The following is a 24,510-nucleotide window of genomic DNA, read 5'->3' as shown; positions in this document are numbered from 1 at the left end:
AGAGGGGTTTCACGCAGCCTGTAGCCAGTGTAGTTTTTAACTGATGGAAAACGTATCATAGTCACATAGCCGGAATCGGGCCAGCTACGGCAACATTGTGAATATACAAAATATGATCAAAGTTGATTATTAAGTTGCATGGCAGGGCAAACAATTAGAAGGATTTGCTTGGGTTTTGATCAATAATATAATATTCAGAGTAGCCGAAAGATGTTTCCTTTGAATTGTCATGCAGTAGGAATGGAGCTTTTCCTGTCGCCCTGTGGTTGTGTTGAGGGCTGTGATCCCAAAAGCATCTCTCTAAAGGATAATTAACAGCAGAACTTCAGATAGCAGTTGGCCCCAGGCTGTCACATTCTTATCGGAAGGAAACACGTATGGTAGTATGGTATGTAAAGCATGAGTACAGCCGTAATTGTTTGCACAAAGAGGATCATCACCTTCTCTTTTGGTGCAGCCAGCCCGCTTTCTGATAAAGGAGATACAAATGAGTCTTTTTTAATACAGATTTGATTATGAGGTAGTAGGGAGATAAAAAGGATACAGACACCTGGAGGATGGATGAAGAGCCTCCCCAGGAAAATGATATGTCTGGTTTATTTCACATCATTCACACATTGCTGTTAACTGGCCAAGATTGTTTATTTGAAATAAAATTACATTCCTTCCAAGTAACTGTAACACATTTGCTTGCAAGAAAGTTCTAAATTAACATAGGAGCAAAATGTAAGAAATGTCAAGGACCTCCAGTTTCCAGTGTAGTGCTCAGTGCCCATCAGATTTGAGCCTTACTGCAAAAAAAATGCCAGCACTTGCTGTAAGCCCACCCACATCAAAATAAACAAAAATGTTATCATCTGTTTCCTCGGATCACCTCATGCTGCTGCAAGACTAGTTTTGTTGAGTACATTTCCAAATGGAAGTAATGTAAGTTCATCCCTTCAAATGAGGTAATTGCCTCCCCCCACAACAAATGTTAGGCATGGTTAGCATCTTTTTGTTGGGACTCAAGCCAGAATGCATCCTACTACGGCACAATGGGAACCTGCTGGGGGTTTCCCTTCACAACAGCTACTGTTAAAGATGGAGTGAAAAACAAAACGCTGCTCCCAATGTGAAAAAAGACTGGATTTTTAATCTGAAAAAGAAGCCACTGTAAGCAGAACACAAAGGAAAGAGAGATGAGCGTAATAAAAATGCCATCAGTATGGGAGGGGACCTGTGCTCGTTGAAAATAATGCCTTTGCACTTTTGAGGGTTCATTAAATAAAACGTACTCTCCATTTTCTGAGAGGACTCTCTCTATTCCGTAGAAAAGACCAGACCCCATGTTGACAGTCAGTGCAAATTTTCTAACATTTTTTGTCTGTCCTTGTGTTAAATAGTCTCTTACTTTGCTGGGAGCTCTTGGAAAAAAAAAGGTTGGGAAGATGTATTTGCTAGCATGAGTCAGCATCACAAATTTCTTTTTTTAAAATGGAGGCTTAAGATAATATCCAAGTGACTTAGGAATTAGTTTTTCCTGTAACAGAAATGTTTTTGACTCGCATAGCTTTTCCTCAAAATGGGGAAACAGTTCTCAGGTCTTAACCTGCACATCACAGGGCTCTGCTGTCCATTGTGCGGCATGACTTGACAACTTCTAGGGTAAACAAGGGTTGGGAAATTTAGGTTTATTCAGCCTCAGTCCTTTCCAGAGACGTCTCTGGGATGAAGGCTGTTGAAACAAGCTCCAGACTGAAAAACCTGTTGAGAGCTGCGGGCAGCCCAGAGTCTGCAAGCTCATCAGCCTGCTGTACATTACAGAATTGGATTTTTACAGCTTAGTACATTAAAGGAAAATACAAAAATTGAAAAGGAATACACATCGCATAAAGACTGCATTCATTAGCCAATCATCTGCTTTTACGCATTTCTTAGAACTAGAAATAGTTCCTCTTTCTTCCAAGAAAGTACAGGGGAGGGGGGAGAAGTTGTGCAATCTATGAATAAAAAGCCTGGTATTATGCATCCATCAGTACTCATAAATTCACTGTTTATTAAATATTGTCTAAATAGCCATTCTATAATTAAATGCTGTGCACAGGGTCTGAGGTCTGTATCTCCAAGAATTAAAATTCTTGTTAGAATTTTGATTTTTAATTTGAGTCTGGGTGTAGAGATTGAAAAGTTAGCATCTTCAGGGAGCACAAGAGGGAGCAGGGAAAGGCTTTGGGGATACAGGCTGACAACTGGGTTCCTGTGCAAACACACAAGCCTCGTGGCTGACTGCAAGAACATTGAAGATTCTGGGTGCTTTGATGTATGTCCTATGTCTGCTGTTCTCTTGATATTTGTCAAGACAGTGGAGAATCAAAAGCCAATTTTCCTCTTTATGTTGGGGTTGATTACAAAAAAACCCCATATCAGAATACATGACTAGTACAGACTATGCCTCTCTCAGGAATATTGAGGTTTAAATAATTAGTATTGGAGAAAATGCTTATTAAGTCTGTTAATGGAATGTCCTGTAGCCATGCTGGCTGTGTGGGGTTTGTCTTTCGGATGCCAGCTAGTGAGGAAGGTGGAACTGGGTACATCAAGAATAGTTCCCCACAGAGGGACCGCTTATCTGTGCAGGTGACCTGAGTGATGGTTGGTAACCTAAAATCTGTTTGTCCCCTCCTGTGTTTTTAATGCGTTTTATATAATAGGTTCTTGATCAGTCTTTGACACGGGCTTCCAGGCATGATGACAATTCATATATATATATATAATTATTAACATTATTGTTACGCTTGTTTGATTTTTGAGTCCTTCAGTGATTTGAGCCTAGGCTCTGATGTTACTCCTGTCTCTTCAATACAGAGGCAATTACAAGCTCTATGAGGGTCTCAAAGAGGCTTTGTTTTAAACAGAACAGTGCCAATTGGAAATGACATTTTTCTGCTCTACTCTGGTATCTTTAAAAAAAAAAAAATAAAAAATTTAGGTTTAAAATAGAAATGTAAAGTTGAGAAAACTTTAGGTTCAGAAATGTGAAAATTTTGGTTTGATGTTTTTGATCAATTTTGACTCATCCCTATGCTTAGTTTTTGGGAAATTTGGATAGCATTTATTGGTTCTTCTGGGTTTTGGAAGTGGAATATCTCAAAACCAAGGGTATTTGAGACATTTTAAAAGGTAAAAGAAGTTTGAAACTGTTCTCTATCTGAGCACATCTGGTGTAATGCTTTGGTCACAGAGAAAGTAATGCTGCTTTTAGAGAGGCTGGAATTGATTTTGGTTTCCAAAGATGCTGGCTGTATGTTCTCTCTAATTATTGCTGCTTGTTTCTGCCCATGGCAGAGACTGTAATGGATGGAGAGAATCCCAGAAGCCTTGCTGAACTTTTTGCATACTGGTACAACCTCAGTCTGTTATCCCTCTGTGCAAATCTCAAAATTTCTGTGTCTCGTGACCCAGAAAGGGTGAGTTAAGCAGCCTCAGCTGAGTTAATCTGGTCTGAGGGCTGGGGAGTTTTAGCCCAGGTCAGATAAAAAGGTTTTCCCCCATTTCTTGGTGCACAGTGATGTGCTTCACCCTGACTACTAAGGCAGCTCAAAGTTTCACAAACTAGCTCACTTCACATTCAAGTAACTGGAAACCAGTAAGGTGGAAACTGGAAGTGCCAACTCAGATCAGCTGAAGTGTGGGAGAGTTTGTGCTGTCCCTGGCATGCTGTTAAATGGCAGCTTCTCTGGGTGCTTCCCAGTTGTGGTTGTAGTGCCAGCACGTGTCAGTGCTGGTGCTTCTGTGCAGTGCCCTTTGTGCTGGGAGCCTATCTGAGCCCAGGGCGCTGTGCCCAGGGCTCCCCAGCCCCACCGCTCAGGTTCCAGCCTGGCTGCTGGTGTCGGTGGTGCTTCTGGACAGTTTGAGCAAAAGGAGTAAGTTTTGAGTGGTGACTTGCAAAGGAGGCCCTGCTTTTTGCTGGAGGGATTTCAGGATTTGTGCATAGCTTAGCGGCACCTGAGCTAGCTTGGTTTGAAACACTTCTATACATCCCCAGGCTGGAAGTGTGACCTAACCTTTGTCCTTCCTCCCCTGAGCAAGCAAGTGCTTCCAAGAGAAGTCCTTAAAAGACATTGGCATTGCTCTTCCTCTACAGTGAAAGAGCCGTTAGCTATTAATGTGAATATCAGCTATTTATCACTCCTCCTGCCTGCTGACTGACAGCCACCTCCATTTTGTTTGAGCAGTTCAAAAGGTTTAAATGTTTCTGAGTATGAGCAGCACTTCTTGTCCTGCATGCATTAATGTGACTGGCGGGAGCTGATTTTCCATAGTAAGCTGCTCTGGTGCATCCCTTCCCCACCCAGCAGCAGCTGTAAACACTGATGTTAATTATCATCCACCTGCTGACTGTGCCAAACAGACATGCCATTACTCTGGGACAAAAAAAGGCTCCCAGTCTATTAAGTCCTCCCTCATACCTTTGGTAATGCTGATAAAATGCTGACCTGTTTTTTACCCCAGTGGCTGCCGTTGCTAAGCGCTGGGAATATGACCTGTCTCCTGTAATAATCTGCATTGCACAGTTCAGATGATCTTCCAAATGTGAAACTGTTTTACTGCACCTTTCAAGGCAGCTGTTTTTGCCCATAGTCTTTACAGTTCTGACCATATAGTTTGTAGCAGCAAACTATAGATAGAGCCAATTAAACATTGGTACTTGGGAGATATTTTGTGGGAAGTACATCACAGAAGTTGACTCATAATGATCAGCATGGTATGCTTGGAAAATAATGATTAAGAGCCAGGAAGGTGGTAAACTAATAACTTACTGTTGCAAAGTGGAACACCATGTCTGTAAAACTTGGGAAAAAATGAAGAGTCTATAAGTAATGATTCTCTCCTTGGAAGAGAGAGATTCTAGTATTGAAAGTACTAATAAATAGTCTTGTAGCTTGTAGAGCTTGTACGAAGAGGAAAGCAGACTTTATACCCACTTACCATTTTGCTGGCATTATGCCCAAGATCACTTCATCTTGCACATGAAGGTGATTTCAGATGGGCTTGAACAGAACATCCCGTTTGTGGTGGCTGCATTGACAGGAGAAAAGTCTGTAGGAAATCTAGAAAATGGGCAATGAAAAAAAAAATCATTTGAGCACTGAATAAGCAACCGAGCTTTGGTGCCAGGATGTTTTTGAATTCTTTCAGCAGTTACTGCTTTTAATTTTTGCACTCTTTTACTACCTCAAAGGATCATAGGGTACTTAAAGTTGTAGAGATGTAAGCCTATGATGAAATGATGCTGAGGGAAAAAAAACCCAGACAGTTCCTGTTATACCAGTGGAGAAGAGGGCACAAAACAATGTGTTGACTGCCCAAGGTGCCAGGGTAAGCACAGATAAGATCAAAGTTTATACAATTTGTACCTCTTGAAAGCTAACTCAGTTCATTCCACTTGCTCTAAGGCAGGATCAGCATTATCTAAACCGTCCTTGGTGGATATTTGCATAACTTGTTGTTAAAACCCTCTGGGGATGGGAATTACTTTCAGTGATCTCTTTCACGACTTAACCATCCTTTCTGCCATCCTCATGTTCAAGCTGAAGTCATCATACAGCAAATTTGCACGGCTATCTCTAAAACAAGATCTGAAAAAAAAAGTAAAATGCAGTTGAGATAATGACACCGTACCCAGGGAATTCTGGCTGCTTCACTGACTGTGGACAGATATTGTGAATAAAATCTGCCATAAATGAGAGAGGATGGAGAAAATAAAACAAAATGTAATCAGACATTAGACTGTAAAGTGCTTTAATTCGTAGAACTATGTTTTTTCATTCAGGTAGTCCAGTACTTCAGTGCCGGGTGTTTATAAATTTGTGCTGGTCCGGTCTGTTCAGCCTGGACATAAAGGTGGTGTGGCACATTTGGAAAGGGCAGAGTGGTTTCCATGGAGTCATCCTGAGCCTTACCACGGTTATCTTCCATGCTGGGTACCAGATGTGTCTCTGGCTACTAGCCTTGCATGTTAGACAGTGCTACATAATTCATGTTTGTACATAAAGTCAATTCTTGTGCTCCCCAGTCAGACAGATAGCCTATTTACACTAGAGGAACTCTGCATAAGCAAGGAGGGCAGGATTTGACCCATATTTGATAAGGCAGTTTGGGATACTTTGTGTGTAGTTAAATGTATGTACAATATTTTATATCATTAGTAACTTGTTTGCCAAGAGAATATATTTTTATACTGTGCTATAATTTCTAATGGGACTTTCCTTTTTTTCTTGTAGTCTGACACAAATGCAAGTTACCTGAGAGCTGCTCGAGCTGGCAACTTGGAAAAGGCTCTCGACTACTTAAAAAATGGAGTGGACATCAACATTTCAAATCAGGTTGATAAAATATTTTTATCAAATTTGCTGGAGGGATACTTTTCTCACTGTTTCTCAAATCTGTCTTTATATTTACACTTCATGTTAGTGATAACTTAAGTGGTTTTTGATGAACCATATTTACTTATTTTATCCAATCAAAACTTTTATTTTTACCCCTTACCAAAACATAATTTCACTTCTACTTAGAGAATGTTGTGCTATTTAATGTTATCTTTCATTCCATTTGTATTACATCAGCTCATGGGACAGCACACAGAACTTGGGGCCCCAGAGCTAGTATATCCTGACTTAATTAATACTGTTTCCTTGTAAAATAGTTCTTGTAAAATTTATGTAAGAATAGTTTTTGGAAGCAGTCCTCTCACTGGGATATAATAATTTGTCTCCTGATATGTTGTTTGCTATGCTGGAAAACCTTTGCCAATCTTTTTCCATTGCTTTTCTTTTTTTTTTCCCCCCTTTTAAAAATCAGAATGGGTTGAATGCTCTCCATCTCGCTTCCAAAGAAGGGCACGTAGAAGTTGTCGCTGAACTGATACAGCGAGGTGCCAGTGTTGATGCAGCAACAAAGGTTAGTCAGGCCTATCTAATTGTTCTCTTGTTCACACGGATGGCACGGGCACAAAGTGTCAGTCAACTGATTACAGACATTACTGCAGCAGTAGTTGCCCTTTTTCTGCTGGTGAAGTGGTCTCAATAATTGTTTAATTGAAGCCATCTAGATTACAGTAAATGTCACAGGTTAGTAGGGATGCAATTTACTGAACAAATTGTAGATTTCTGTCTTGGTTTCTGTCTTTTAGAATAACTTATTAAAAGTACTCAGAGTATATTATGACAAGAAATACTATGTTTTAAAGTGAAACATGTTCTTGATAGTATTGTCATGTATTCAAGCTCAAGTTTTGTACTCTTCAAAAATTACCATTGCTCGTTTCAGAAAGGAAACACAGCATTGCACATAGCCTCCCTCGCTGGACAAGCAGAAGTAGTCAAAGTATTGGTTACGAATCGGGCCAATGTCAATGCACAGTCTCAGGTAAAGTAATATTTTTCCATTTGGTACTATCAAAAACTTTGCTGACATTAAAATCCTTTTCCCCTTATAAACTGCAATATTGGTAAATACGTTTGGTAGATCTTCTTGTATTAATGCTGGTTCTTGAAAACAGGGTATGGTAGAGTCAGTAAGAAGAATGTCATCCTGCATTCCTTTTTTGGTTGTTCCACTCACATTGGTAACTGACAGCAGGTGCAAGGACAAAGTTTAAACAGAGCTACCATTTTATTAGTGAAGCGGGAATTTTAGTGAGTGTAGTGCTGAGTTCATACTCACTTTGTAACTCAACATACAACTAAGCTCAACATGAGCCATCAGTGTGCCCATGTGGCCAAGAAGGCCAACGGTATCCTGTCCTGTATCAAAAATAGCGTGGTCAGCAGGACAAGGGCAGTGATCCTTCCCCTGTACTCTGCATTGGTGAGGCCACACCTGGAGTATTGTGTTCGGTTCTGGGCCCCTCAGCTCAGGAAAGACATTGAAGTGCTGGAGCGGGTCCAGAGAAGAGCAACACGACTGGTGAATGGACTTGAACATACGACCTATGGGGAGAGGCTGAGGGAGCTGGGGTTGTTTAGTCTAGAGAAGAGGAGGCTTAGAGGTGACCTCATCACTCTCTATAACTACCTGAAGGGAAGTTATAGCCAGGTGGGGATTGGTCTCTTCTCCCAGGCAGTTAGCAATAGGACAAGGGGGCATGGGCTTAAACTCTGCCAGGAGAAATTTAGGCTGGATATTAGAAAGAAATTCTTTACAGAGAGAGTGGTCAGGCATTGGAATGGCTGCCCAGGGAGGTGGTGGACTCACCGTCCCTAGAGGTTTTTAAACTGAGATTGGACATGGCACTTAGTGCCATGATCTAGTAAACGGACTAGAGTTGGACCAAGGGTTGGACTTGATGATCTCTGAGGTCTTTTCCAACCCAGTCGATTCTGTGATTCTGTAATACATTAAATGTTTCCAGGTCTCCCCCTTCTGCTCTACCCCTTCCCAGGTGGTCGGAGTGGGCAGATCAAGTCTTCCCCGATAGCCATGACAGCACAGTGAAATGCCAGGTTGTGTTCATGTCTTTTCCCACATGAGATGGCAAACATAAGTTGAGCTTAACTTTGAGTTGCCCCTCCTCATTCATCAATAGAGAAAGTATAGAAATAACATCTCTGGTTTAAGTTGTCCAGAAGCCACGCAGATGCACACCCCTTGAGGTGAAGAAAGCAGAGGTACCTCCAAGGGTGTCTGCAGGACATTGGGAGGGGTTGTGTAACAGGCAGCACAGAAAAGCATTTACCCTTCAGCCTTAGATCTGCCCTCCAGTGTCCTATGAGCTGCTAATTGTTACAGAGTCAGAAGAGAGACTGACAGAACAGAAGAGCGAGAGAACTTGTTCAGATGAAAAGGATCCTGTTTCACACAATTCAGTGTCTCTGGCTTAATCGAGCTCATCCCCTTTGCTTGTACAAGGAGGTACTGCAAACATACACAGAGCTTTTAAGTTGGGTCAAGTCCTTTGGATGAATATTTAGGTCAATTATAGAAAATGTGAAATAAGAAAAAATTATGCTGGTGTTAAGAGCAAAGCAGCAAAATGAAACAGAGGAAAACTCAGGCTCAAAAAAAAATGCATAAAGCACAGGTTGTTGCAAGGAGGGTGGCTGTACCATGGGAGGTGTCCCTGCACTGCACTCCAACCCCGTTCTCCCTGCTCAGGGGCTGGCAGGCAGTGTCAGACACAGGGATCACATTAAGAGATGGTCTGTTCATCTGGCCCAGTGATGCCATTCTTCTGTGTTGTAAAGATGTGGGCATGGTAGAAAATGTTTTTTAAAAAGGGAAATTTAAATATGTACATTTTAAATAAACTTTTTTTTTAAATGATCTCTCAAATAATATGAACAGTTTAATTGAATCTGTTTCAAGAATGTTAGTTACTTGTGATCTGTATTTCATGTTTCTTTCACCCAGACAAAGAAAATGGGCTACTCAGTTCTCTTTTCTTATTCTTTCATACTAGCTCAATACTGCAATATTTGGTTCCAGGCACCATATAATTAGAATTCAAAGAGAACAACAACAATAGCAAAAAATAGTTTTAAGTACAATCTTCAATGACTGTTAAGAAGTAAAACAAAGCAGAATATTTACAGTGGTTTTCTCATTAAAGAAATTAAAGTAACTTTGAAAGAATCTTTACTGGTTGTTTTTGAGAGCTTGTGTATTCATCCCTAAAACTAAAAATGAGGTTGTAAACATCTTATGTAACTGCATTGGCCATACACTCTAAGGTTTTGCCACCTGTTAGCCTTATTTTGCTAACATAGGGGAATTAAAGATTTCCACCCCCCTCCCTGCCCCCCTTATAGATGCCTGTATGTTTGCTTGAGAGACATGTATATTGCCATTCCCCACCAATACCTGGCAATGAGATGTTCCAGTTGGGATTAGTCTTTATGGGGATGTCCCTGGAGCTCCCTGTTACCAAACTGCCCCTGGACCAGCTTTTTCTGTGGTACTGACCATCACTTGAGCCTTCCTAAAGCTTAGAATAAAGTTCTGCTGAATTTAGCATTCCCACAAAGAGAACACCCAAAGATGTTTGTATGTTTGGCTTTGTTTTGCTGCTGACCTTGTTTTCTGTGAGTTCGGCTTTATCTCCTTTTCTCTTGGAGGTAACAGCTCTGCTCTGACAGCAGCAGGGTTAGGGTTGTAAGGCCTTCTTAATCGAGTCTTCCTGTCATTAAAAAAATAATTAAAAAAAAGAAGGTGAATTTTTACTGAGTCTGATTTTGTACTTCTTTTAAGGGCTATTTATTATATTGAAGACAAAATGCTTTCCTTAGGCTTGTGGCTCTCTGGCAGTTTTTACCCCTTTTTAAAGACAGAAGAAAAAGCAAAATATGGAGGGAAACACATTGTGAATACCCTACAGTGATTTAACATAGGAGAAAAGGTTCTACGCTGTCTCCAGATTCTAGTAATACTTGGTTATGAGAATTTTTGCCTATTAATTTTTTTCTGAAACTAATAATTAGGAAGTATCTCCTGCTTTCTTTCTAAATGCAAATGTTTGAAACAAAAATTAAAAAAAAAACAACTTTGTTTCCAGCTGAGTTACTAAATAGATATTGAGTTAGATATTGAGTATGCCATGAAATGATAGGGAAAAATGCCAGACTCTGCTGTTCACTATACAATAATAAATTGTAATGTAACGTATTAGGAACCTTAGCAAGTTCTTTCTGGCTTCTCTGTTTTTCATTAAGCAGAATTTTAACTACACAGTAACTAAATCGTTAGGCCTTGGTTCTGGAGAGTGCACTGAAACACAGGTAACTTCAGGCTGTGGCTCCAGTAGGACTTCAGCGCCTGCTTTGAGCTTGTAGCCTCATTTTCCTGAATAGAGACCAAATTATCAACACGCTGGAACAGCCCCAGCCCCTATAGCCTGTGCAAGCCCTGTAAACATGTGGCTTCACAGCTGGTTGGTGTCTCATTGATGGTCAAGTTCCTCTTGGATCAAACATCAGTTCACGCCTTTTCCTCTCCTACTGCTCTTTCTTCTGTTTGTCTCTCCTGCACGTTTGGCCCCGGGTCACCTGTGCCCTCCTGCATACTCTGTGCTGGACGTGTGCCACGCAGCTCTACCCCGTTGCTGGGACAGTCAAATGTCTCTCAGCTGTTTTCACCGTGGCTACTATAACTCAGCCAAAATTTCACTGCTGTAGTTCTCAGGCTACAGGTTTCCTTTGCCTCTCCAGAGCCCAGAATGTTAACCTTTTTTGATGCAAATATATGGCCCAACTCTGAGCTCACCTCTGTTCGGCTCCGTTTGTTTCTGGCAAAATCTAGGTCAGTGTCATTTGTAACTGTTGTAGTCGAATTGCTGAGCTGCTGCCCCTGCTCCTCCCACCCTGCCCAAACGCCTGCCCTGGCCGCATTGCCAGCTTGAGAGTGCTGGTGCTGTCTCAGCCAAACCCACTCAGATGGAAGCACTTCCTGAACTTTTCTGTTATTTAAGCCAGGTGAAATGTTCTGGTTTACATATTACTTTTAACTAGGCTTTACCTTCTATCTTATTTTGTGTTTTCTTTCTTCCTTGTCCTCCCCATTCCCTGGAGTAATTACCAGAAGTGGTGTGTGGTAGTGTGGGAGGTCTGGGGGGATCTCGGGGAGCAGCTGTTGAGGGAGTCTGCTGGCCCTATTGCAGCTGATTCTGTGCGAAGTTTTCTTTAGAGAAATCAGAGGTTCACAGAAATCCCAATGGTGTGAGGTAGTGAGAGGAAAGACAGCGTCCTAACACAGCCCACTGAAACCTCAGTGACCTCTTGGCATCATCAGCCACGCTAGGATGAGAAAGAAAGGAATCTAGCAAAATCTAGCAGCAGTATGTCTGGCAAAGTGTAGTGCTAGAGTATGAAGGGTAAAAACGTTTATCATGATAGAGCAGAAGAGAAAGGGATTGCTCTTATTGCTGATGCTGCTTTGGTTGCTTCAGCAGTATCAAACTGCTCAGTCAATACTATATGGATATTTTAAGTTATTAACATAAAATGTATTTATCACCAGTTCACAATTCTGTTGGACTGAGGGACATGCTGTGCTATATGAAAGCCAAGCAATTTCAGCTGTAAATCAGCAACTTTTATAAATTCCTGTAGAGGTATATTGAACCTAGGACAGGTTTCATTACTTCTTTTCACTGTTTTGGTTTTGTGAGTGAAGTCAAAGCTGTGAATTTCACAAATGTTTGTAGAACAATAGAGAAAAATACATTGTCTTAATGTTAGTCCCCAAAAATTCAAATCCTGAAAGGCTATGACCTGTATACAGTTAATGCAAAGGCAAAAACATTGACTGCAGAAGGAAAGCATTTGCCAAAGAATGAGTTAATACTTTAATACTTGTATTGCATTGATTGAATAGTATAATTAGAGAAATGCTCTAATGTGGTCGGAAACACTGATAAACTTCAGTCTCAAACTGCTGGGAAACAATGATCTTCAGATCTCCTGGTGGCTGAAATCTGAAGTAGCTCAGTGACCGCAGGCAGGCCATGCTCAGAAGGCAGCTCTTTGAGGAGACAGAAGGCATAAGTAGCCAGCACAAGCGAAGGAGAAGTCAAAGCTAATGGAAAGTAGAGAAAAAATTGGAAAGCATTCTGAAGAGCCACTGCTCTTGCTTTCGCTACAGACGTGCATTTTACTTGTCTGTCCCATTTTGCATTTCCACGGCTGTGGCTGCATTTTTCGGGAATGATAAATCATCTTTACCAAAGGTCTGTCCAGAATGTTTTGTAGTTTGACTTCACAACAGAGGTAAAAGAAAAGAGTCTTGATTAGCTGTGAGAACTGTATCTGTATCTGCCAAAAGATTCTTCTGTGTCCTTTTAAATATTACCCTTCTCTTATCCTCCTATCTTCATTTAAATCAAGGGAGATCACACCATTAACTGATGTGTGTGCGCACAGTTTATTCGATTTCCTCCAGATCTACCAGGGTTTGGCAGATCTGAGGTATGTATGAGATGTTTGTAAAGTGTTTACACTCTTGCTTTCCTATTTCAGAATGGTTTCACTCCACTGTATATGGCAGCCCAAGAAAACCACCTGGAGGTTGTTAAGTTTCTTCTTGACAATGGTGCCAGTCAAAGCCTTGCCACAGAGGTAAAAGTTTTCATTTCACACTTTATGAACAAAGTAAAATGTGCTTCAGCAGTGATTCTTGCCAACTTACATTAGTCTACTAAATACAAAATTAAAGGCCAATATAAAGTTATCTCTCCAAAGAGTGTGCTAATGAATACTGAGCTATTGGCTTTTCAGTAATTTAAACCATCTCTTGCTCTTGCCATTTCTAAAATTAAAAAAATTACTTTAACTAGAAAGAGTTCTAAAAATAAATATGTTCTTAGTCAGAACTAGTAATCTTTTAGGTTAAGTGCTCAAACAGGGAGCTGTGTGCATAATACGGAAGTTCTCTGTGCTCATTAAAAATAGTGAATAATGTTGAGGGCAACCATAAAGAAAGAACACTGTTTATGTGCGCTTTGGAGACAGCCCTGGGGTATCAGGGGAAACCCAGGCTCACATAATGCTTGGAGCATTTTCTGAACTGCATTTATTGCCCTGTTGATACCCTCTCTGCAGCACCTCGTTATCCCATCTGGTCCTGCAGTGACAATTTCAAGCCGACAGAAAGATGTGAGGTCCATCCTTGAAGGTGTTCTCTAAGCTTTCTAGAAGAACACTTTTGATTTCTTGCTTTAAAACTTAATTCTAACTCAAATAAGGCAACCTGGAAGGAAAAAGAAACAGCAGATATATTAATAGTAGTAAATGTACTGCATTGAGATAGGTTTTTAATCTGATGAATTTTCATTTGGCCTAATTTCAAGATTTTGCTACAATAAAATACCAAAAAAGTATTTCAATAAGTGCTCTCTCTAATATTTATTAAATTATGGTTGCTCTATCTGAACTGAATCCATGAAGGAAATAATGGTTATTTGAAAAAGTCCTACTTCTTGCAAAATATGAAATGCAAAATTATTTTATTGCATCACTATACCTCATAGTATCACTGTATAATGATGTGTGTATGGCCTCTTCTGAATTCAGCCCTGTAAAAAATTAATCACTAATGGATTAACAATATGTTTTCAAAATCTGAAAACCGCAGTTTTCAGAACATTAATTTTTATTTCTGTGTAAAAACTTGGAAACAAAGAAGTCACAGGACCCCCAGAGATTTACGGTAGATTCAGGCATTCAAAAATCCGCTTGCCACTGTATGACTTTCTGAAACTAGAATTTTAAAAAATTGTGCATGGGTACTTGGTTATTTTTCTCTGGTATTGTTTTTCCTTTGAGCATTGGATGTCAGTGCAGGTTGAGCTCTTCTCCAACTCGATAATAAGGTGCAATCTAATTTTATCCATGGAGAATTCCATTGGAGATACCAGACTACAAAACAATGTTACCTTTATTACCATACTTGTTTATGGGCACGTTTTAATCTTCTCTCAGTCCAAGTTTTAATACCAATCTGATTTATCTTTATCTTTCTGAGTGCAAAAGCCTCTGTTATTAACTGATTGCCACTTAGCTAAATATTCAAAATAAAACTCTTTAACAAAGATGTTTTAATCTAAATAAAAAAGTGGACCTACTTTTTTTTCTGGTTAGTTTTTTTTGAGTTTGGTTTTGCCTTATGTTTTAAAGCGAAGTTACTAAATATAGTGCTGACACCACGGTGAAAAAATGCTCTTTTTCAGAACTCCTTCTGTTTCTCTTGCAAAATACTCTTTGGTAAGCCAGAGAGAGCAATTCCTTATTAGAAAACATTACTTTTATTTTCAAAAGTTAACACTTGAACTCTGCACTTTTGACACAGAATAATGTAGATTCTCGTACTATGTCATTGCTGCACTTCTATATCCCACTTATACAGTTTCACCATGACAGAAGTAGTTGAAAAGTGAAAGAAGGTGTTTATCTACTAAACTGCAATGAAATTTGGTAATATAAGCTTTGGAGATATCTGTTGAGAGTAAAATGTAATAAATAGTCCATGTAGAGTAATTTTCATTTGTGATTTTTTTGAGTGATGTATGGGTATTATCTTGTGCAAAACTGAATGTGTTCCTGGACTGGAATGATATTTCAATGTTTGGGCAGAAGCAGAATCTAAGTGGCAACTCTTTCATTCCTTAGTTTTATATGAATGCATAAAAAATTATTTAAAAAAATCTCAAACTGTACTTTTCACACATTTGGAGAATCCACTCTAAAATCTGTTAAACAAGAATGTTCAGTTCTTCAGGTTTCTTAGTCTGTACTACTTGGACTATTTGCTAGTCTGAAAGGAAATAACTTCTGTTTGTAAGAGGATTGTCCATCACACCTATATACATTTTCATAAATGGAAGTTGTAGTAAAATAACTGGTATATTGGGAGAATGTGGTATTTCTACTCAAATATTATTAGATTTTAAATCCACATATAAAATAGATCAGAGGACAGAGTTGAAGTGGTTTTTTTGTTGTAGTTGGCTGGTTGGTTGTTTTCTTTCTCTTAAAAAACATAATCTGTAGCGGGGGGAGGGGCCTGGATGATAACTTGCTCTGGAGATCATTAACAATTGTAGTTTTAGGATTTCAGCTATTTATATCTTTTTTACATAGTTATACAGTCTGTTATGCACATATTTATGTAACTGTTAATTTGTGATTAATTTCACCCTTTTTTTTTTTTTGAGTCTTGGTCATTTTTGTTTGCTTGTCTTATTATTTTATATTTAGGTCTGGGCTGCCAGAAAGGTGTTTTGAGCATTTGGGACCTAGTTCACCAGCACTTTACTCCAATTTCAGTGACATTGCAGAATACTTTTAATTTGTACTGTGTTACACTTCACGTTTGAATTTGAGCCAGTGCTGTTACTAATGCTGAGATCTCTTCCCTTCCTATTTCCATTGCCTGGGGAGCCTGGAACATGTGTTGAGAGTCCCCATTGTATGTTGCAGGATGGCTTCACGCCTTTGGCAGTAGCTTTGCAGCAAGGTCACGACCAGGTGGTTTCACTGCTGCTGGAAAATGATACGAAGGGAAAAGTCCGTCTTCCTGCCCTTCATATCGCTGCTCGCAAGGATGACACAAAGGCAGCAGCTCTGCTCCTGCAGAACGACCACAATGCTGATGTGGAGTCAAAGGTTAGTTGTAAAAAGCAACAAGGTTTGGTGATGTAAAGTTCTGACCACGTGTATTACATCCAGTGAAGGTCTTCCTTAGTGTGAAGTATTTTGCTGCAGTTACACATAACTTTCTCCTATAGTGTGTAATGAAGAATAATGTTTCATTTGCTTTCTTTGCCTCTTTCTCCCGTATTCCCTTTTTGTTTTAATCAGGGTTAATTTCTCCTGTAGAAACTTTGCAAACGGAAAATAATAAGCAAAATATTGTTAGAATTAGTTTCTTGGGGATGAAAGCCACTCCTGCAATGGTGTGCGATAGGTATTGTGCAATTAAGTAATTTGATTAGTTGCTTATGCAATTGCTACTTTAAGAACTTGGTAAACATGTAACAATTAGCATTCAAAATACTCGATCATTCAGCTTCCATTCAGTCGAGCTTCCTTTGTGTGCCAATTGTGCTGTCATCTGAGCTGCCGTGCCACATAGCAATCATGAGGCTTTTTGCATCCATATCACCAGTGGTGAACTAACCGTTCATTTTTTCCCCCTCTTTGCTTCCAAATGTGTTAACCTAGATGATGGTGAATAGAACAACAGAGGTATATATAAATATATATATGCATCATCACTCCTTCATGACTTAGTGCTGCTGCATCATTTCTTCCTCCTCCTTTTTGCATCGCCTTTTATAGGATAGATACCTGCTTTAGATGAAATGAAGTAGCATGTGCTAGAGAAGACTGTAGTTTAGATACCAGGGCTCTCTGCAGCTGAAACTAGGGTTTAAAAGTAAGAGTAAGCATCTTGGGAACTAACTGCCATCATAAAAGAGCCATATTATGTAAGATGGAGATTTCAGGGATTCTCATGGAGCATATGTTTATTAGATGTGTCAAGAGCTGCAGACAACCCTGTCATGTTGTGCATCCAGGTCTGATTTTAGGCTTCTGCATGACACTTACCTTGATGGTGTCAGCAAATAGAATGATCTGAGAGTGGTTTTATATCTGCAAAACTCCCAAAGCGAGGCAGTGGCAGCTAGCATGGCTTGCTAACAATTTAGAAATGCATCTAGTTCCCGTAAGGACTGATGGAATTGCTGCATGTTTTAGCATTATTTTAAAAGGAAATAAAACTACTTAAATATGAAAATAAGTTCCTGAAGTAATTTTATCAGTAAGGCATCTTCTAATTAGGGTGGTAACTCGTGGCGTCTGAACGTAACCCAGTGTGATTGCCCACAGTGGGAGACTGATCTTTATGGTACTAACCCTTGAAAAAAAATAAATCCATATTAATAATTTAAAATAATCTTTGATGTTGTTTTCATTTGCATCTACTTTGAATTTATAAAAAACAGTTAGCAAGTATCACTAAATGACTTGTATCTGAACTCCTGCAAAGAATCTCTAAGAGATTTAACTTGTGACACTGACATAATACTGGTAACAACTAGATATTTCTAGTTATTAGAAACTAATTTCTTATAAAAGACAGGTCATTGCTTTAATACTCAAATGTTTTGCTATTGTTTTTCTGGAATAATGGAAAGTGTTATCCTACTTTGGGTCTTGTAGAATAATTATGTTAATTTTTTTCCTCCTGCATAGCAATATGATTTTATTTAGACTCTCTGAGAGTCTATAAATAAAAGTCAATGAGTGGAAACTAGTACAAAATTGGAATGGTGACGTGCAGCAGACTCCTATTACCAGCTTTTGTCAGTGATGTGATACAAATTTTTGAGTACCAATGAGATATAAAAAAATAAGTATCTATTGGTTTTGTTTCTGTTTTGTTTTTCCAGAGTGGGTTCACTCCCCTCCACATAGCTGCTCACTATGGAAATATCAATGTAGCAACACTGCTGTTAAATCGGGGTGCTGCTGTGGACTTCACTGCAAGGGTAAGTGTGAAATCTTAGTCACACTTAGTTTGCTTAACCATCACTTTGAAACACTTTTTCCACAAAGGTGTGGAAAGGTACATGGCTCTTGCCTGACTTCTTCTGTTACCACACGCTGTAAAGGGGTTTCCCTGGGCTGCTGAACTGAAGCTGAGCTCTAGTCCTCTCCTTTGAAAACTTCCGTTTTAATCAAAAAGAGCTGTTATTTTCATAGATCCAGTGTTACAAAAGGTAGGCTGGGATTCAGTGAGAGGAATGCTTTCACCTGTAGCTTTAACATATGGCAGGAGTCCTGTCCCTGATGAATTGTCCTCAATATGCAGTTATTTCCAATGAACATGAAGTGCAGGTGTACCAGCAAATAAAGCAGCTGTGCCTTCTCTGCATATGTGAGCGTCAAATGATACGTAAAGGAGATCTGAGAAACTGGAGAGTTAGAAAGTGAAATGAGGTATAGAAATAGAGATGAGTCAATAACGGGACTTGTATGGCAGAAGCCATGGCGGCATTTCGCATAAGCTTTGGCATTTAGTATTTGATAGGCTCTAATCACAGGAGCAAGGAAGACGAATGGAGTCCGTGGTCTTATGTCAACACTTTCTCACTTGGAAACAAGATTAGGGATTAGTAATGCTACTATGTTAGTAATTAACAGCATTTAGTATGAGTACCACTGAACATCATCTGTCTATGACTCTTTTAATAAAATAATAAATAGGCTTCAGCAGCTCTGTTCTGGATTAGGGGCACTGATGAAGAGCACATCCAAAGTAGTAAGGCCATTCTCCCTTCCTCTTCAAGATCTAGAAATTCCAGGTTCTCCCTCCATGAGTTGTCACGTCAAAGAGGGACAGACTGCTGAGACAGCCGGGGCAGCGTGGATGCAATGACATCAGCCCAAATGAGCAGTGGGCTGGCACTGTGCCTCAGAGCCCCAAATGGCCTGTTTGTGCTTGCGAGAACTGGGTGGGGGCATCCGCAGAGCACATCTCTGCTGTATGGTGGTTGCAAATCTAGATAAAGTAGCTGTGACAGAAGGAATCGTAGCATAAATAACTGTAATATAGAGCTGAATTTTGTTATTTGGTGCTTATCAGACTGCAGGTAATGAAAGTGCTTCACAGGAAGCTGAGTTAGATTCTGATAGAGCAGTGAATATGCAGGCAAACAAAGCAGCAGTACAAATTGAGTATAAAGTACAATTATCAGCACCAAGTAACAGAGCCCTTGCTTGATCCTTGATTATCCAAATTGCAAAACAGGTAGAGGTACTGCTAGAACAGATACTAAAAATGACCCATGGGCACAGCCTGCTCACTGTGACCTCATTGCCTTCTGTTGTTTTAATATCTGTAAACAATACCTACAATGTGCTGTCTCCTCTCTGGAGGAAGGACCCTTATTTGAGTTGTTGACAATCTCAGATAAGCACAGAGCAAATATATGGAAGGGCTGTAACCCAACTAAAATCATACTGTATGTACTGTAGCTTCCAGAAGTAGGAGGAGTGAACTGTAGGATGGGGGTGGCAAATGCACTTTGTGCTTTTGCAAACCACGAACCATTTTTCCTTTGTTCTTGTTAAATAAATACAAATCAACATTACTGCTCTATTTCCCAATTTATGTTTAAGCTATTTAGGCAGGTATGAGATTCGAACAAGAGAAGAGGATTAGAGGAGCAGAAGATGCTCGTGTGGACCAAGCGACATGAAGACAAATATGTCTTCATATTTGGAGCATATAATGCCAGGATAAATGCCTGCTCCCACCACTGGTGTAGTGAAGGTGGAGAAAGGTGGAGAAAATGTGAATGGATGTGCAGGATGAAGGCAGAGCCTGAAGCCTTAAGAAGAATGGCAAGTGTGGTGGAAAAGAGGAGCTGGTGAAACACTGTAAGAGAAAGGAGGGCAGATGTGTGGCAAAGGACATCTCTGCAGCTGCTGTGTTTTCAGTGCATTTCTGAGAGACCTCACAGAAGAAAGATGTTCCAGCAATGAAGGCAGGGAAGGATGTGAGCTTGCTGATGGCTCTTGGTGTGCGGGCAGGGGGTGAGCAGGGATGCTGTACTGTAAGTAAGTTGTGTCCCCGGTGAAATGCAGTAGCAGCTGCTCCCCTCACCCCTGCCGGTATGCACCTGCCTGCCTCTCAGCTGTGGTATACTCCCTTGTTCCCCTCTTTCACTGCATCTAAGAAAAATAGTCATGGCTTCAGGGGCTCTTACAGGTGCTACACAGCCTGCCAGCCTCTTTACTTGCCAACTGTCAAGGTTGGGAGGGCTGGAAATGCACCTGCTTTTGGTTTGCATTCTTCCAGCCAAGCAACCGAATTCATGTCACCTCTTTGAACTGCATTAGCGCTTCTGTGTCTGTGCTTTCTTCTCTGTAAGTGCAGGGAAGATGGCACAACATGGAAAGTTCCCTGTGGGATGCATGGAGATCATTTCAGTAAATCAGCTTGTGATGCTCCTGATTCTACCCGTTTACAGGGAGGCAAGCTCCAAGAACCTCCATAACCTCAGTCCAAGTGAAACAGGATCTCCTCCTTGGGCTGGATGTTTTCCGTATTATAATGAAGGAAAAATACTCACTCCAAATTGCTTGACTTCTTGGGCTCAGGCTCAGCAATAAACCTGTCACAATTATAGGCAGGGTACGCATTGCAGAAGTAACAGGCATTTTATGTCTATTCATCATTTTTCTGTAGTACATTTTCACGTGTGTGGTTATGCTTCTCTGAAACCCATCAAAGCTAAAGAAATCCTTTCATTGAATCACCATATATTTTCCTCTTGCTTAACTGGGTGGCAATCACGTATGGACTAAAGAAGTAAAAGAAGAGAATAAAGGGTAACTGAGGGCAAAGTCAGTCTCCTTTCTTAGGTAAACATGTAAGTGCAGCCGCTGCCTGAGCTTTGAAGGATTGCAACAATTCCAGGCACTGTTCTTTTAGCTAGCAATGGCACCAAATGCTGGAGAGGTGTAGATAAATTCTGGTTACAAACTGAAAAAAGGCCAAAGACCTTTGAGCCAATCTATTTTATCAAATTTTCAACAGGAAAAATTGCTGTTATTTTAAGAAAAATATTGCTTATCACCCACTTGTGCTTTAGAATCAAACTGTATCTGATGTGTTACCTAGAGTTTTAATAATTTTGATATCTACTTCCCATCTTCTGGAATTACCAGCCTAGTGATTAGTAAGGCGGAGTGGAGTCCATGAGGTGGGCTCTCCTGTTCCAGACTTTCTGTTCAGGAGATCTGTTGTTGGCATACAATAACCATATGCTTAGTGAAAACTGCTGTGCTCCCAGCCTGGCTGTTGCTTCTGGAGCTGGGTGCTGTTGCAGGGGCTTTGTGCCGTGGACTTGGCTTCCTTTACCAAAATCAGGTCATCCTCGTCCTGAGGATGGGTGGGTGCTGGAGGAAAGGGACAGGATTTCTTCTCCTTTATCTCTACTGCTCCCTTCAAATTTGCTCCAGACTGCCTTGCACTTTAATATCTAAGGACTTGGAAAAGTGTATCCAGAAGTATGCTAAAACAACTGACAGTCATTAGAAGGAATGAAAAACCAGCTTCATTAGCAGTCTGATTATACCCATTGTACCCTGTGCAAGAAAGCTCTTTTGCTATAAATCAGCCCTTTGCAGAGTGGCTGCCCTTTCCCCTTCAGGTCTTGCTGGGCTGTCCCCAGGAGCAGTGCGCAGGAAGGGCAGATGGTTCCAGCTGCTGCAATTCCCAGCCAGCTGTGACGGAGATGCATGTCCAGACTGCCCTGTGCTAATTCAGCAACAAGGAAGTGCAAAGTGGTGTTTCTCCAAGGCTGCTATGCAGAGCAGGGAGGTGAGGAAGGTGCTTTGAATGAACTGTATTTTCTGGGAATTATAGTTAGGAAAACATTATCTTTTGGGGGTTCACAGAGTCTTCAGAAATCATTCTTCTGTCTGAGATTATCTTCCAGTGGAGAGATCTGTCTAGCCCAAGTGAGGAAATGCCTCTGAAGCTCCACCTGCCTTTGGGGAGCACAGTGGTTAGAAAGGAAGAAAGAAATTGTTCTCTGTAGTTTCCAGAGCAGCAGCTAAAAGAAATCTCTGTGACTCCCGCATCCACTCCATATTTGAACAAGTCAGAAGATTGAGGTATCAAGGGAAATCCTCTACATGAAGATGACCTCTCCACATATTTTTCTTGCCAAAACAAACAAGAGGTAGTCACTGTGCCATAAAACTGCATCCAACCCTGTGAACAGCCTTCCTGATACACAGCACTCCTTATTCTGTTCTGCTGGGATTGAGTTTTGCCTGCAGAAAGTTTGCTTACTGGAAGGTTGAGAAAGGATTTAGTAATTTTGAGAGGGTGGTGTGAGGACAACATGCATTAATGATGACCCTGAGGCTAAGGAGCGGAACACCATTAGCCCATCAAAAAGAGCAGGCAATATGTAAGTGACAGTAACATAAGAAAGGAACGTATTTTTGTTTCCCTAGTGGTAGTTTGCCATAACTTGCTATACTCTTCCTCCTTTTCTTCTAGGAGTCATTTTATCCATTTAAGCCTGGAGAAAGATCAGTATATAAGCACTCAAGAACTAAATTAGAACAATATAAGACCTTCATTAACTAGAGAAGAAAAAAGCTGAAAAAATATGCACTGTTGTAAGGTTTCCTGGAAAGTATCTGATTGTGTGTTTGTACCTATAATTTCTTTAATTTCTGAAAGTCATAAACAAGTCTCAGTAAACACTGTAACTGCTACTAGAATATAAGACTTTTCTCTGCAGAGATTTGGCTGTGTTGTACTTCCAGTTCTGAACTGCAGAAAAAATATAGAAGGAGAGAATATAGAGTGTTTTCATATACAATTGTGCAGGTACATCAACACATTGTATATGATGATCTTCCCATACATGGTACATAGCGTATGGGTAATAGTGGTAATATCCATGCAGCATTGTTCATGACAGTTCTAGTATATGACAACCAGCAATGAACATTATGCTCTTTCCCTAAGAACCCCTAATGATGGAGGGATTTTCCAGACTGTACAGGAAATTTCTGCTTTAGCAGCTTGGTTATTTTCAGCTTCTACTTTATTCACACATTCTTTGTCAATAGTGAGCTCTTCCCAGAGTCTGCTCTTACTTGAGAAGCGAGAGGGACAATCTTACTAAATTCCAAATTAATCTGAACATTTTGGCATTTTAGTAAGAAACTGTTTTGTCTTGTGTTTTTTTTTTTTTTTTTTGTTTGTTTGTTTGTTTGTTTTTTTAAATCAAAGATTAAGTCATAAAATTTTTGTGAGTAAAACTACATTCCACTGAAGGGTTGGGAAGAGGTGGATATAAGCTCTCTGTAGTCCCAAAGATGCTGTCAATGGGTTTTCACAGTCCCTACGTGATCTGCCAGTCAATCAGCATTTAAAACAATGTAGCGTGTGCCTACGAGAGCTTTACCATTTTCTTGTAAGCTTTTTTTTTTCTTTAAAGCTATGGTTCAGAGCTCAGCATGATACTATAAGAGCAAATATTTCCTTTTATGAGCATCCTTATGCTTGTAAACTCAGACAGTTTGACGGGAGAAAGAGGAGATCCCGTAGGACAGCATATCATACCAGAAAGCAGGGGGAATTCTTCATTTTCTAAATACATTAAAATAAATCTACAAGACATACTGTGCTTGCACTCTCTCAATTTTAAGTTTTTTCCCTACTTTTTTTCTGAATTCCTAACCATTTGTGCTGCTAATGTGCAACAGTATGGAGTAATTCTGACTACTGTGGGGAACTGTGATGGATAACACCATGTGTCAGAGAGGACCTGATCTCATTTCAGATGGGAAATGTAGGTGGCTTATTGCTTGACACAGCACAACTCCAAGTTTTTTTTAATTTTCTTGTCAAGCTGTAGATAGAAACAATCAGCTGAAAGGGTTTAGTGCTTTCTCAGAGCAGGCACAAGCAAAAGCCACTGAATGGAAAAGCAGGTTACTCTTCACTCATCGTATTTCTGGATGTTGTGAGACTCTGATGAAAGGCACAGGGCCCTGTATGAGAGGGTGATGGCTGCAGCAGGCGAGGGAGAGAGATAAGGAGAAATCAGCCATCCACAATGTTGTGAGGTATAGAAAACAACTGCCTGCATCTAATCTGTCACACTTTGAGCTATATACAGTTTCAGTTTTCATGTCATATACTCCAGGAAATCTGCCAAGGGGGAGAGGAAAGGCTAAGTGCTAGTTCATAATCCTATGAGCGTTTATGGCATAGTTTTAGGTTACTGTTCTCACCAGTTATGTTTTACGTTGCCTATAGAATTTGTTAACTCTCTAGTTGAATGACAGGTCAGATCTCCATGTCACAGGCTCTACCTGAGATATTATCCAGCATTTGATATCTCAACAGCGAGGGCAAGAAAAACAGACATCCTAGATCTTAACCGCTTCTTTTAATGGCAGCGTTTTGAAGACATTTCAGCTTTTTACTGCAGGA

General features: G+C 40.2%; 1 protein-coding gene across 45 annotated transcripts in view; it reads left to right on the top strand.

Moving 5' to 3' along the window:
* The window catches only part of ANK3 (ankyrin 3), a 357,522-nt gene that overhangs the window by 207,015 nt on the left and 125,997 nt on the right, over window positions 1–24,510 (top strand). For 23 of the 45 annotated variants that reach the window (XM_065067822.1, XM_065067826.1, XM_065067825.1 and 20 more), the window contains 7 exons: window positions 6,267–6,368; window positions 6,844–6,942; window positions 7,312–7,410; window positions 12,993–13,091; window positions 15,951–16,136; window positions 16,695–16,718; window positions 17,927–18,025. In XM_065067822.1, coding sequence (XP_064923894.1) covers window positions 6,267–6,368; window positions 6,844–6,942; window positions 7,312–7,410; window positions 12,993–13,091; window positions 15,951–16,136; window positions 16,695–16,718; window positions 17,927–18,025 — 708 coding nt within the window. The remainder of the gene's footprint in view (window positions 1–6,266; window positions 6,369–6,843; window positions 6,943–7,311; window positions 7,411–12,992; window positions 13,092–15,950; window positions 16,137–16,694; window positions 16,719–17,926; window positions 18,026–24,510) is intronic. The other 22 variants (XM_065067824.1, XM_065067868.1, XM_065067844.1 and 19 more) reach the window with 1 other exon arrangement.

Source organism: Columba livia, chromosome 6, assembly GCF_036013475.1.
Source record: "Columba livia isolate bColLiv1 breed racing homer chromosome 6, bColLiv1.pat.W.v2, whole genome shotgun sequence".
NCBI lineage: Eukaryota > Metazoa > Chordata > Aves > Columbiformes > Columbidae > Columba > Columba livia.
The sequence above is the reverse complement of the archived record's forward strand: the minus strand, read 5'-3'. Positions and strand labels throughout refer to the sequence as shown.